The sequence below is a fragment of the Eschrichtius robustus genome, chromosome 9 (genome assembly GCF_028021215.1).
Source record: "Eschrichtius robustus isolate mEscRob2 chromosome 9, mEscRob2.pri, whole genome shotgun sequence".
In the NCBI taxonomy this organism is placed as follows: Eukaryota; Metazoa; Chordata; class Mammalia; order Artiodactyla; family Eschrichtiidae; genus Eschrichtius; species Eschrichtius robustus.
The window spans coordinates 42,487,789-42,503,636 of record NC_090832.1 but is presented as its reverse complement, the minus strand read 5'-3'; the positions used below and the strand labels follow the sequence as shown (position 1 = coordinate 42,503,636).

General features: G+C 38.4%; 1 protein-coding gene across 3 annotated transcripts in view; it reads right to left on the bottom strand.

The window, feature by feature from the left end:
* Positions 1 to 258: 258 nt before the first annotated feature.
* Positions 259 to 15,848, bottom strand: part of MAN1A1 (mannosidase alpha class 1A member 1) — a 168,920-nt gene continuing 153,330 nt past the window's right edge. For all 3 annotated transcript variants that reach the window (XM_068551129.1, XM_068551131.1, XM_068551130.1), the window contains 3 exons: positions 15,292 to 15,464; positions 3,314 to 3,429; positions 259 to 2,913 (listed from right to left, as the gene is read on the bottom strand). In XM_068551129.1, coding sequence (XP_068407230.1) covers positions 2,787 to 2,913; positions 3,314 to 3,429; positions 15,292 to 15,464 — 416 coding nt within the window. In that variant the 3' untranslated portion in view covers positions 259 to 2,786. The remainder of the gene's footprint in view (positions 2,914 to 3,313; positions 3,430 to 15,291; positions 15,465 to 15,848) is intronic.

Here is a 15,848-nt window from a genome sequence, read left to right as displayed (position 1 = left end):
TAATAAAACTGTTTGATTAACTAAAGGTGGTTATGCAACATTATTTGCAATTTAAAGTTTTTAATGGGAAATATTTCCTCGTCACAATTCTCCGGGTGTGGTACGGAATCACTGTTAGGATCTAATATTTCCATTTGCAACTGTACACACTCATCCCAACATATTCAAAAGCTTCCTTAAAAGGAAAAAAAAAAAAAACAACAAATGAGGAGATATATTAAAAGGCTTTATTTACAATAGAGAAATTTTACAAATATAGTTTTTAAAAATTACGTGTCGATCTATCGTTTCCCATAACATTAGAGATTTATATAAAGTTGGAAATGACAGAATGGATTTAAGTACAAATCAAAAACAATCAATGGAAAGAACTGGTAGTACATATGAAGGCGTCATGACAAACATCACTGAGTTCTGTAAACTGCTATACAATTTATATGTGTAATATTAATTGCACGACGTATCGCAAAACAAATGCAGAAACACAAAATTAAGTGCTATTTTTATTATTCACCTTTTGGGATGTGAAAACATATGTAAACTTAATTGCACAGTTTTTGCTGAAAATGAATGAAAGACAGCATTTACCTAAGGACTTCAGTTGTTTGAAATAATTAATGCAAAATATAACTTTAATTAAATTCCATCACCATAATATTAATGTCTTATCTTGTTTACATTTTTGGTGTTTTGGGTTTTGTTAAAATGTCCAAGTTCTAGAATCGAAATAACTTTGTTCTTGCCACTGGCCGAGCAACACGTAGTACAATCTTCTTGCCTATTTATTCCAGAATACAAAAGGTACGTCACAGTGCAGTGTGTACATACAACCTGATTTTAATATCCTATCTGCTGCAGAAATACCTATCAGCTTGTGCTCTTGCAAATCAGATTGAAAAGCAAAGAAAATAAATTAATTTAAATTGCTAGTCCAAGGACATTCATGTGAAAATTATAATCTAAATACATATGGCCCAATTTTAACAAGAATCTTCTATGTTTTGCCTTTAAGTCCTGGGAATAGCAATCATGACGTACTAAGGGATCTTTTTCACTTACTAATTTTGTTGATTTATTGTTTGAACGAATAATATTGAAAAAGAGGGCAGGTCACACAAGGTGGTCCTTTCAGACAAAGGAAATCTTTTGAAACACTTTCAAAAGCTGAAATAGCTAAAACAACTAAGTCTATTGAGATCTAAGAAAATAATTGTCTTAAAAAATGTTAGGTTGAATCACATGAAATTGCTGATACTGAACAATCTTTAAACTACAAATGCCTCAATTTCACGCGCTTCAGCCTAATCCGTGGGGTTGCACTGATCTATTTGACCACTGTAGCTGAAAATGCAGGTGGTCAAAATCTTTGTACCTCAGTATATGCATCATCATATTAGCCCTTTCATGGGAATATATATAAAATATGAACAAATATGATAAGAAAACACAAGGTGTCACCAGATCTATTTTTGGGAAAACCATTCATATCTCAAAAAGATGCTTTGAAGAGTCATATAATCATAATTATTTTTATCTGCTACAGTATTGTAGGGGATTGGGAGTGTCCATTCCTACATATTACTTCTAAGCAGAAATCGCTATGTTGAATTTAACCAGACAAAATACACTATATCCTAATTTGGCCTAAAAGTTTATTAGATTTTCCTCAATTGACCATGAATAGACACATTGGCAAAAATTCTTTCAGAGTTAAATCCTGCTTTCATAAACTGAAATGAAATAATTTACTACATTTGAGAAAGTGCTCTTTTCAAATCTGAAAAACCTGAACGAAATGTAATGGTTTCTTTTTTTTTGAGAAAAAAAAAATTAAAGATGAAATGCAAACAAAAAACCGTATGAAATACTCACCCTCTCTTCGGAGAGAGCCCCAATTTCTTCATATGTTCAGATGAAAGCAAAAGCTAACACACTAAAAGTTATACAATTTCCTTTAAAAAAATATAATTCGGTAACAGCAGAGCTCTGAAAAACTGGAAAGCTCACTTCACTGTGTGGTAGAGAATGGAAGAAATTAACCAGTACATGATCCAGAGATGACACAGGACATTTAAAGTAAACCCTGAGAACTAATTCCCAAATTAGGAAACACTAATATAAGTAACCAACAAAAATATACCGTGGATCCAATGAAATGAGGTCAAGAGGAGATGATCCTTTTGGGATGACATTCTAATTTGAATTAAAATGTGAGTAAAGTATTTTAGAAGACATTCTATCAAATAATGATAGACCTGCATAAGGAGGCTTGTCACAGTTATAAGATCTGTCTCTGGTGGATAGACAAACCAGATTAACACGAAATTGAAAAGGAAAAAGCTTTTTTATTATTTAATTTATTATTATGGCTTTTTGCAACATGGCAAAACATTACAGCTTAAAGCAGACATCATCTCCTCATAGAGGAGGAAAAATTTTTGCAGTCAAATCAAAATTGTAATTAAGAGGTCATTGGTATACCATTCTATTCAGTTTAATAAAAATGATACTACACCTTCATGAACTCCAGAGATAAAAGATTACTTAAAACAAACAAACAAACAAAAAACCATGTGATTCACTGAATGAATAATAAAGGCTACAATAAGGAATTTAGGTCCATCTATGTCTATGATAATAAACATAAAAGACTGCAAAACAATTTTAAAACTTAGAATGATCACAGACCTATTAATAAAAATTCATCATATGCCTGATCACCAGAAAAAGAATAATTAAGGTATGCAGTGAAGGGAATGGAGGAGAGTAAAATATAAAATGTCTTTTTATTTCTCATTGACTTCAACTTTCTTTATATCCCTAGAGAGTACAGGGAGAAGATGTGCCTCGGTATTGAAGATCCAGTGTTCCAGTGGAAGTAGATCATCATCAGAAAATATTAAGTACAAATATCTGGAGAGAGAAACATGGGTATGTGAGGCCTGAGAGACCCTGTCAGCCAGTGAAACCACAAAGAGACAGAAAAAAAACACATCAATGTCTCCATTCATCTTATGGAGAATCATGGACAACCGTCAAGTATAGCAAAACCTTAAGGGGTATACTCATTAATGCCGAAGAAAGAAGCTGCTCTGTGCTTTGGTCCCTGTGTACGAGAACCATACAAAGCAGTCCCAAGTCATTGAACTTACATGATGATGAAAACACACCTGCAATTACTGCCATGCATGTAGAATGGCATTCGGAAGCAGTCACGCTTGATGTTATTTGAATGTGTTCATGATAAAGATAACTAGAAAGAAGATCTCTTCAGGTATCTTAGTCACATACATCCAGAATAATTTTTACTTACTTTAGTGTTTCTGCCAGGAAGAAACTCTGCTGCACATCATCATAGCTCTCCTTATGGAAGTAAACATCCCTGAGGCCTGAATAGCCTCCTTTCACTCTGCAGTGTTTCTCCAAGGCCTAAATCACAAAGAGGAGGGAAAAAAATGGTCACATTCCAGTAAACTGACTGTCACAAATTTTTACCATTAGATTGTCACATTTAAATAAAATAAGGATTCAAATGGAATGACAGATTGCAATAGTTTCAGGTGAAAATTTAAAAAACCATAACATGTAAATGCAAATAAAGTATGAAAAGTTAAAGGACATATGGACGGTATATCTCATCTAATTGGAAACACTTCTACATTTAGTTCTGGAATTTCAGTGATTTTTACCATTTCTTTTTATGGTCTAGAGCAGGATGCATCAAACTACAGACCACAAGCTATATCCAGCCTGCTTTTTGTTTTGTAAGTAAAGTATTATTGAACCACAGTCACACTCACTTGTTTACATATTGTGTGTGGCTCTGTTTTTTCACTACAATGGCAGAGTTGAGTAAATGCATAGGGCCCCCAAGCCTAATTCTCTCTGGCCCTTACAGAAAAAGTTTGCTGACCCCTGGTCTAGAGAGATTGTTCATGTCAACTGGGATTCTAAGCCGCTGGTTGAGAAAGTGTACTGGACCAAAAACAGCTGCTACTATCATCAGAATATCTTATTTAAAAAAAATTGATTGTGGAGTACTGAGTGATACTGGTGACCGACAGATATAAAAGAGAAAATGGAAAGCAGTGAAAAAAACATGCTTGGTATCTATTTCTGAAATACATTTTTCTTTTCTTTAGTCTGAGATGGAAGAAAGATGGGATGAAACCACTGGTAACTACCAAGAGACAAATGAGCCTACATTTCTATAGCTGCCTGACTACAACGAGTACTACAGTCAGAGATGGGAAAGGACACTGGTTGGGCAGTGTGGGAACGAAAATTTAGGTAACACCTAAAATAACTTGCCTTCCATTCTGTCAGCTGCTGCTAACCTGACCGCTCTTTGTATTTGGAAATTACACTGGTTTGCTTTGCTGGTTACCAGGCATAGTCATCTCCAGGAAAGTTATTTTCTATTCACTACATCCTATTAATTCTAATAACTATATGGTCAAATAAAGATTTCCACTGTATACAAACTGCCATTGGAAATCTGGTTCTAATTCATAGAATGTGGACAAAAATAATAGTGTAAGCCTAAACCCCTTAAAATTTTTAATGAGATAAAGAAAACACAAGAAACATGAAAAAAAATGTTACTCTTAGGTTCTCATGTCATTATTCATTTATTTTTCAGTTTTCTTTTACAGATCACAACCCTGTTCCTCTTTTTTTATGTGCATAATTACATCATATTTTCCTCCCATTTAGCTCAACTACCAAGAAGATATGGCATAGATCTTGCCATGTTAGTTGAGAAAAATCTTCATTGGCTAGAAAAGGGCTTTGGAGGAAAGCACGGCTCTAAGCATGCGGAGCCCAGAAAACGTGAGATGGAAGGCAAAGGCAGGGAGCAGGAATGTGGTGCTGAGCGCTCAGCTTCCATCTGCAGACACTGATAATGAGGATATTGATTCTGCACCCTAGGGCTGGAGGGCAGAAGGGAGAGAGCATGGGGCCCGGAGGAGAAGCATTTAATTACCAGGTGAAAGAAAATCTAACTGGCAGGCTATGTGAATAAAAAACACCCATCTCCTCGTTTGGTACTGTTTAAAAGCCCTGGGGAATATAAGAACAATTAACTTAAAAAAAAGCTTCCATTATAGTCTTAGTTTCAGACAAAGAGCTAAGTGGGGGAAAAGCCTGAAGAAAGGAACTTTCAGGTCCTATTATATTTTTCCTTCCTTCTTTTTTGATAACAGTTCTTTTTGACAAAAAGTCAAATACCAGATACATGGAGTAGGCCAAAAATTATTTGTAAAAAAGGAAAAAAACCCCAAGATTTAGAAGACATGGGTAAATTTGTTATTACTGAACATAATGAAATCCTATTTCTAGACATCTTCTTAAAAAAAAGATTTTATCCACAGAAGTTTTTCTTGGTTTGCCCCTTGAAGTTCTTTGGTAATAAAGAAATAAGCTAAAGAGAGGGCCAGGCATGATAAACAGCTAACCCTCCCTCCCGTAGAAATTTCTAAAAGCTCCTTCTTTTATTATAGAAAAAAGAGTTGTTTTTGGGGTAGGCACTACCCAAACGTTGTTCATCTTTTCAGTTCACCTCCACTCATTCTTTTTCTCCCCCAATCCTGATGTGGTGAACCAGAGTAGTCAAGAAGACAATCTAACGTTTTAGAGGTGGGGACCAAATCCAAGCTCCAGACTCCCTAGCTGTGGCCTCAGTTTCCTGGACCCAGGCAGCATGCCTTTTCTCAACATGAGGTTGTCCTGAGAATAAAACTCAAGACTAGTCCAGAAGATGGCGGAGGAGTAAGATGTGGAGATCACCTTCCTCCCCACAAATACATCAAAGATACATCTACATGTGGAACAACTCCTACAGAACACCTACTGAACGCTGGGAGAAGACCTCAGACTTCCCAAAAGGCAAGAAACTCCCCATGTACCTGGGTCGGACAAAAGAAAAAACAGAGACAAAAGAATAGGGACGGGACCTGCACCTCTGGGAGGGAGCTGTGAAGGAGGAAAAATTTCCACACACTAGGAAGCCCCTTCACTGGCAGAGACGGGGGTTGGCCGGGCGGAAGCTTCGGAGCCACGGAGGAGAGCGCAGCAATAGGGGTGCAAAGGGCAAAGCGGAGAGATTCCCCACAGAGGATCGGTGCCAACCAGCACTCACCAGCCTGAGAGGCTTGTCTGCTCACCCGCCAGGGTGGGCAGGGGCTGGGAGCTGAGGCTCAGACTTCGGAGGTCAGATCCCAGGGAGAGGACTGGGGTTGGCTGCGTGAGCACAGCCTGAAGGGGGCTAGTGCACCACAGCTAGCTGGGAGAGAGTCCGGGAAAAAGTCTGGAACTGCCTAAGAGGCAAGAGACCACTGTTTTGGGGTGCATGAGGAGAGGGGATTCCTTCCCTGTCTGTCCACAGAAGGCAGAGCACTGCCTAAAGAAGCTCCAGAGATGGGCACGAGCCGCAGCTATCAACTCAGACACCAGAGATGGGCTTAAATGCTAATGCGGCTGCTGCAGCCACCAAGAAGCGTGTGTGCAAGCACAGGTCACTATCCACACCTCCCTTCCCAGGACCCTGGGCAGCCCGCCCCTGCCAGGGTCCTGTGATCTAGGGACAACTTCCCCAGGGAGAACACACTGCGCGCCTCAGGCTGTTGCAACGCCATGTCGGCCTCTGCCACCGCAGGCTCGCCCCGCATTCTGTACTCCTCCTTCCCCCCGGCCTGAGTGAGCCAGAGTCTCCTAATCACCCGCTGCTTTAACCCCGTCCTGTCTGAGAGAAGAACAGACGCCTGAGGGCAACCTACACAGAGAGGCAGGGCCAAACTCAAAGCTGAACCGCAGGAGCTGTGCGAACAAAGAAGAGAAAGGGAAATCTCTCCCAGCAGCCTCAGGAGCAGTGGATTAAATCTCCACAATCAACTTGAGCTATCCTGCATCTGTGGAATATCTGAATAGACAACAAATGAACCCAAAATTGAGGCGGTGGACTTTGGGAGCAACTGTAGACTTGGGGTTTGCTGTCTGTGACTGACTTGTTTCTGATTTTTATGTTTATCTTAGTATAGTTTTTAGTGCTTGTTATCATTGGTGGATTTGTTTATTGGTTTGGTTGCTCTCTCTTTTTTTTTTTTACTTAATTTTTAAATTTTATTTTATTTATTATTATTATTATTCTTTCTTTCTTTTTTTCCTCTCTTTTCTTCTAGCCACATGGCTAACAGGGTCTTGGTGCTCTGGCTGGGTGTCAGGCCTGAGCCTCTGAGGTGGGAGAGACGAGTTCAGGACAGTGGACCACCAGAGACCTCCGGGCCCCACATAATATCAATCAGCCAGAGCTCTCCCAGAGATCTCCGTCTCAATGCTAAGACCCAGCTCTACCCAACAGCCAGCAAGCTCCAGTGCTGGACGCCCCATCCCAAACAACTAGCAAGAGAGGAACACAAACCCACCCATTAGCAGAGAGGCTGCCTAAAATCATAATAAGGTCACAGACACCCCAAAACACACCACTGGATGCAGTCCTGCCTACCCGAAAGACAATATCCAGCCCCACCCACCAGAACACAGGCACGAGTCCCCTCTACCAGGAAGCCTACACAACCCACTGAACCAACCTTACCCACTGGGGGCAGACACCAAAAACAACAGGAACTACGAACCTGCAGCCTGCGAAAAGGAGACCCCAAACACAGTAAGTTAAGCAAAACGGGAAGCAAGAGAAATATGCAGCAGATGAAGGAGCAAGGTAAAAACCCACCAGACCAAACAAATGAAGAGGACATAGGCAGTCTACCTGAAAAAGAATTCAGAGTTATGATAGTAAAGATGATCCAAAATCTTGGAAACAGAATGGAGAAAATACAAGAAATGTTTAACAAGGACCTAGAAGAACTAAAGAGCAAACAAACAATGATGAACAATACAATAAATGAAATTAAAAATTCTCTAGAAGGAATCGATAGCAGAATAACTGAGGCAGAAGAACGGATAAGTGACCTGGAAGATAAAATAGTGGAAATAACTACTGCAGAGCAGAATAAAGACAAAAGAATTGAGGACAGTCTCAGAGACCTCTGGGACAACATTAAACACACCAACTTTCGAATTATAGGGGTTCCAGAAGAAGAAGAGAAAAAGAAAGGGACTGAGAAAATATTTCAAGAGATTATAGTTGAAAACTTCCCTAATATGGGAAAGGAAATAGTCAATCAAGTCCAGGAAGTGCAGAGAGTCCCATACAGGATAAATCCAAGGAGAAACACACCAAGACACATATTAATCAAACTATCAAAAATTAAATACAAAGAAAAAATATTAAAAGCAGCAAGGGAAAAACAACAAATAACATACAAGGGAATCTCCATAAGGTTAACAGCTGATCTTTCAGCAGAAACTCTGCAAGCAAGAAGGGTGTGGCAGGACATATTTAAAGTGATAAAAGGGAAAAACCTACAACCAAGAGTACTCTACCCAGTAAGGATCTCATTCAGATTCCACAGAGAAATTAAAACCTTTACAGACAAGCAAAAGTTAAGAGAATTCAGCACCACCAAACCAGCATTACAACAAACGCTAAAGGAACTTCTCTAGGCAGGAAACACAAGAGAAGGAAAAGACCTACAAAAACAAACCCCACACAATTAAGAAAATGGTAATAGGAACATACATATCGATAACTACCTTAAATGTAAATGGATTAAATGCTCCAACCAAAAGACATAGACTGGCTGAATGGATACAAAAACAAGACCTGTATATATGCTGTCTACAAGAGACCCACTTCAGACCTAGGGACACATACAGGCTGAAACTGAGGGGATGGAAAAAGATATTCCATGCAAATGGAAATCAAAAGAAAGCTGGAGTAGCAATTCTCATATCAGACAAAATCAACTTTAAAATAAAGACTATTATAAGAGACAAAGAAGGACACTACATAATGATGAAGGGATCAATCCAAGAAGAAGATATAACAATTGTAAATGTTTATGCACCCAACATAGGAGAACCTCAATACATAAGGCAAATGCTAACAGCCATAAAAGAGGAAATCGACAGTAACACAATAATAGTAGGGGACTTTAACACCCCACTTCCACCAATGGACAGATCATCCAAAATGAAAATAAATAAGGAAACACAAGGATTAAATGACACATTAAACAAGATGGACTTAACTGATATTTATAGGACATTCCATCCAAAAACAACAGAATACACTTTCTTCTCAAAGTGCTCATGGAACATTCTCCAGGATAGATCATATCTTGGGTCACAAATCAAGCCTTGGTAAATTTAAGAAAATTGAAATCATATCAAGTATCTTTTCTGACCACAATGCTATGAGACTAGATGTCAATTACAGGAAAAAAACTGTAAAAAATACAAACACTTGGAGGCTAAACAATATGCTACTAAATAACCAAGAGATCACTGAAGAAATCTAAGAGGAAATAAAAAAATACTCAGAAACAAATGACAACGAAAACACAACGACCCAAAACCTATGGGATGCAGCAAAAGCAGCTCTAAGAGGGAAGTTTATAGCAATACAATCCTACCTCAAGAAACAAGAAAAATCTCAAATAAACAACCTAAACTTACACCTAAAGAAATTAGAGAAAGAAGAACAAAAAAACCCCAAAGTTAGCAGAAGGAAAGAAATCATAAAGATCAGATCAGAAATAAATGAAAAAGAAATGAAGGAAACAATAGCAAAGATCAATAAAACTAAAAGCTGGTTCTCTGAGAAGATAAAATTGATAAACCATTAGCCAGACTCATCAAGAAAAAAAGGGAGAAGACTCAAACCAATAGAATTAGAAATGAAAAAGGAGAAGTAACAACGGACAGTGCAGAAATACAAACGATCATGAGAGATTACTACAAGCAACTATATGGCAATAAAATGGACAAACTGGAAGAAATGGACAAATTCTTAGAAAAGCACAACCTTCCGAGACTGAACCAGGAAGAAACAGAAAGTATAAACAGATCAATCACAAGCAATGAAATTGAAACCCTGATTAAAAATCTTCCAACAAACAAAAGCCCAGGACCAGATGGCTTCACAGGTGAATTCTATCAAACATTTAGAGAAGAGCTAACACCTATCCTTCTCAAACTCTTCCAAAATATAGCAGAGGGAGGAACACCCCAAACTCATTCTACAAGGCCACCATCACCCTGATACCAAAACCAGACAAAGATGTCACAAAAAAAGAAAACTATAGGCCAATATCACTGATGAACATAGATGCAAAAATCCTCAACAGAATACTAGCAAACAGAATCCAACAGCGCATTAAAAGGATTAAACACCATGATCAATTGGGTTTTATCTCAGGAATGCAAGGATTCTTCAATATATGCAAATCAATCAATGTCATACATCATATTAACAAATTGAAGGAGAAAAACCATATGATCATCTCAATAGCTGCAGAAAAAGCTTTCAGCAAAATTCAACATCCATTTATGATAAAAACCCTCCAGAAAGTAGGCATAGCGGGAACTTACCTCAACATAATAAAGGCCATATATGACAAACCCACAGCCAACATCATTCTCAATGGTAAAAAACTGAAACAATTTCCACTAAGACCAGGAAGAAGACAAGGTTGTCCACTCTCACTTCTATTATTCAACATAGTTTTGGAAGTTTTAGCCACAGCAATCAGAGAAGAAAAAGAAAAAAAAGGAATCCAAATCGGAAAAGAAGAAGTAAAACTGTCACTGTTTGCAGATGACATGATACTATACATAGAGAATCCTAAAGATGCTACTAGAAAACTACTAGAGCTAATCAATGAATTTGGTAAAGTAGCAGGATACAAAATTAATGCACAGAAATCTCTTGCCTTCCTATACACTAATGATGAAAAATCTGAAAGAGAAATTAAGGAAACACTCCCATTTACCATTGCAACAAAAAGAACAAAATACCCAAGAATAAACCTACCTAAGGAGACAAAAGACCTGTATGCCGAAAACAATAAGACACTGATGAAAGAAATTAAAGATGATACAAACAGATGGAGAGATGTATATACCATGTTCTTGGATTGGAAGAATCAATATTGTGAAAATGACTATACTACTCAAAGCAATCTACAGATTCAAGGCAATCCCTATCAGACTACCAATGGCATTTTTCACAGAACTAGAACAAAAAATTGCACAATTTGTATGGAAACACAAAAGACCCTGAATAGCCAAAGCAATCTTGGGAAAGAAAAACGGAGCTGGAGGAATCAGGCTCCCCGACTTCAGACTATACTACAAAGCTACAGTCATCAAGACAGTATGGTACTGGCACAAAAACAGAAATATAGATCAATGGAACAGGATAGAAAGCCCAGAGATAAACCCACGCATATATGGTCACCTTATTTTTGATAAAGGAGGCAAGAATGTACAATGGAGAAAAGACAGCCTCTTCTATAAGTGGTGTTGTGAAAACTGGACAGCTACGTGTAAGAGAATGAAATTAGAACAGTCCCTAACACCACACACAAAAATAAAATCAAAATGGATTAAAGACCTAAATGTAAGGCCAGACAATATAAAACTCTTAGAGGAAAACATAGGCAGAACACTCTATGACATAAATCACAGCAAGATTCTTTTTGACCCACCTCCTAGAGGAATGGAGATAAAAACAAAAATAAACAAATGGGACCTAATGAAACTTAAAAGCTTTTGCACAGCAAAGGAAACCATAAACAAGACGAGAAGACAACACTTAGAATGAGAGAAAATATTTGCAAACGAAGCTACTGACAAAGGATTAATCTCCAAAATATTCAAGCAGCTCATGCAGCTCAATATCAAAAAAAACAAACAACCCAATCCAAAAGTGGGCAGAGACCTAAATAGACATTTCTCCAAAGAAGATATACAGATTGCCAACAAACACATGAAAGGATGCTCAACATCACTAATCATTAGAGAAATGCAAATCAAAACTACAATGAAGTATCACCTCACACCAGTCAGAATGGCCATCATCAAAAAATCTGCAAACAATAAATGCTGGAGAGGGTTTGAGAAAAGGGAACTCTCCTGCACTGTTGGTGGGAATGTAAATTGATACAGCCACTATGGAGAACAGTATGGAGGTTCCTTAAAAAACTAAAAATAGAACTACCATATGACCCAGCAGTCCAACTACTGGGCATATACCCAGAGAAAACCATAATTCAAAAAGAGTCATGCACCACAGTGTTCACTGCAGCACTATTTACAATAGCCAGGACATGGAAGCAACCTAAGTGTCCATCAACAGATGAATGGATAAAGAAGATGTGGCACATATATACAATGGAATATTACTCAGCCATAAAAAGAAATGAAATGGAGGTATTTGCAGTGAGGTGGATGGACCTAGAGTCTGTCATGCAGAGTGAAGTAAGTCAGAAGGAGAAAAACAAATACCGTATGCTACTACATATGTACGGAATCTAAAAAAAAAAAATGGTTCTGAAGAACCTAGGGGCAGGACAGGAATAAAGAGGCAGACGTAGAGAATGGACTTGAGGACACGGGGTGGGGGAAGGGGAAGCTGGGACGAAGTGAGAGAGTAGCATTGACATATATACACTACCAAATGTAAAACATATAGCTACTGGGAAGCAGCTCCACGGCACGGGGAGATCAGCTTGGTGCTCTGTGACCACCTAGATGGGTGGGATAAGGAGGATGGGAAGGAGATTCAAGAGGGCGGAGATATGGGGATATATGTATACATATAACTGATTCACTTTGCTATACAGCAGAAACTAACACAACACTGTAAAGCAATTATACTCCAATAAAGATGTTTAAAAAAAAAAACGAATAAAACTCAAGATGAAGGCACACTTAGCACAGTGACAGGGGCCTTTCAGGTGTTTAGAGAGGCCTAGCTATTTTTATTTTTTGAGGCTTTTGGTAAGTTAAGAAGAAAAAAGGGGGAGGATGCTGAAGAGGCATCTTTAACTTTCAAAAAATGAAAAACCTTCATGTCAAGTCTAAATTTTAAGACTTTAGGGATGTGAAGCTGGGGACAAGCAGCTCTCCTGGGCCCCCCGTAATAGGCCCTGGTTTTACAGTTTTTCCACAGTGGAAGTGGCCATGTAACCAGGCCGCTTAGTCTGATCAGAACATCATTTCACCACAATCTGTTCTTGGGGCTCTCAGCCTCTGGGCAAGAGTTCCTCTAAAAACAGAGCATGAGACGAGGATTGGATGCAGGGAGATTTTGGGGGAGGTGATATCAGGAAGTGAGCGAGTGAGTGGGGAGAGTGAAACAAGGAAGGGAGAAGGGCCAGCGAAATACACGTTGAGCAGGTCACTGCTGTGTGCATGGGGGGGGGCTTGCTCCCGCTGGAAACCCTGTAAGGAACCATCTAGAATGCATCTCAGAATTATTCTTCAGAGGAGTAAGAATGGATAGTTATCCATCAACTCTAAAACCTCACTGGCTGAGGGCTGCCGCTGGGGCTGCAGACTCTCCCACGCTTCCCAGACCACAGCCAGCTGCCTGTGAAGGGGCTCTGAGTCAGCACAGCTGACAAGACTGGGCGCTGGAAGTCATGCTGCCCGCAGGTCAGGGTGCCGCCCACTGGAGCCGTAGCTGAGACATAGGGTGGGCTGAGGAGATGGGACACAGGAAAAAAGGAAAAAAAAGGGCTGCCATACCTTCTAAGTCTATGATCTTCGTGCTTTACAAAAGGCCAAGAGCCCCTAGCACTCCTCCCTCCCCAATACACCTCAAGTTCTAACAGAAGTTATTGATACTACTGGCAAAAACAAGGGGAATTCCTGTGTTGTGACAAGTTAACAATTTGACATCATATGCTACACTAAAAGGGGTTAATGGATAAAAATCGTAACACATCAAACCAGCCTTATTACCCTACAAACAAACAATGCACCCCCCACCAAAGAACCAAGCAAATGGAAGCTTCCTGCCCTCATGACAGTATTTACTTACTTCTTCCACTTTTGATCAATTCTGTTATATATTTTTCACACTTTAACGGCTCTAAAATTGGCAATGTCATAATTTAATTGGTAGTGTTGTGCTTTCTTAATGGTATATAAAATGGTGTTTCTTATCAATTATGGTGTTTTATATTTGATGAAATATGTTATTTCTGATATATTCAATTTAAACTGATATTTGCAAGGTGAGTATTAACCTTAATTTCTTTGCTGGCCTATTGAAGACCAAAATAATTCCCAATCACCAAGGCTTAGATGAACCTCAATTTTAATATACTTTTTTCAGAGGAAAAAACATAAACTTAAAGAAACTGAAATTACAACTAACCATAATTAGAAAATTATGCAAAAAAAAAAAGAGGCCTAAAAAATTGCTATTACTTAAAATGACTGACAACTGGTTATAAGACACACATTAAATGAAGAGGGTAATAAGCAAGATTCATCAATGGCTTCCTAAGATATCAGTTAAATTTTACACAAAGGCAATATTCATTTCAGATTTCCCGAGAGGAGTTATTCCTAATGGTTTTAAAAGACAGCTAACTTTCTAACAAGGAGTGCTAGACAATAAGAGAATGTAATTAAAGCATTTGCTTGTTCTTATCCCCTGAATTCCCTCTCACTCCTTTTGGAATGATAGCTCTTAAAATTAGACGTTGTTTGATGCATATCCTGAAGGGCACCTCTGCTGGCATTCAGCACACAAAGTGTTCAACAGATTAGTTTAGGAAGATGATACACCATATTCAGCAGGAAGAGACCCAAGAAGTGACAAAGACAATTCAAATAACACACTGGACAGATAGGAAGCTTATAGATATTCGGAGAATCCTGAGACTAGTGTTGGAATATTCTTGTACAAAGTAGTTCTTCTATAGGTACTTTCTAAAATTTAGCTCTAAGTAGCTAATAAAGCATATTTTATCATTTTCATGCCCAAAGACTAAAAGAAGCAATCACATAGTGGTTTCTTGAAACAGAGAGCAGTTTGGGGTAACTATTCCCAAGTTGCCCATAATCCTTTGTGGAATTAACCGATCACCATTTTTATAGTCATGAGAACTTAATTTTATAATATGCCTTTCTAGATTTCTCCTTCAACACCAGAGTAGGTATATTTATATCACTGTTACATAAAGCAAAGCTGAAGCCAGGGATATAGGATGACTTAACTGAAAACACTCAATCTTGAATGGAAAGATGGCGGGTCAAAACTTTAAGCTTTAAAAATCATAGAAAAGTTGACATGCTAGATTTATAGGTATCACTGAACATTTTTTCCACAGACATTTTTCTATAAGAAACATGAGCAAACTAAAACGTCACCTCTACAGCTTCCCAGGCCCATTTCCTGTATTTTGGATCATGAGTCAGTCGCCACATGTACATGTAAGTCTCAACAACTTCTGGCCGTAGGATGTAGTATTTTTCATTTTGCCTCGTAGCAATGGCTTCAACACCGCCATCGAATCTGAAAGCTTCTGGTCCCAGTTTCGCAACTAAAGGAGATGCAATGGAGGACAAGGGTTATTGTCCTAGACAATGCTTAGTGTCTATAACTTAAGTGAAACTAGAAAGTACCTTACAACATTCAAGAGAGGTGCCAAAACAATCATTTTAAGGAATAATTATAAACACTCTATAATAAGCAATATTCAATATACCTTTATAATTTATTCATCGAAAAGAGTCCATTTTAGAAAATGGTAATGATCCCTTATTTTCTTTCATTTAACCACCATTTACTGAGCACCCACTGGGTAGGTGCAAAGCACCACCTTATTAGTGAGCTAGAAAATCAGTGGTTGAGAATTATAAGTCATTATGTCATGAAGGTTATTTAGTATTTGTACATCAAACTCCTATTTTATAAGAAGGCCGCC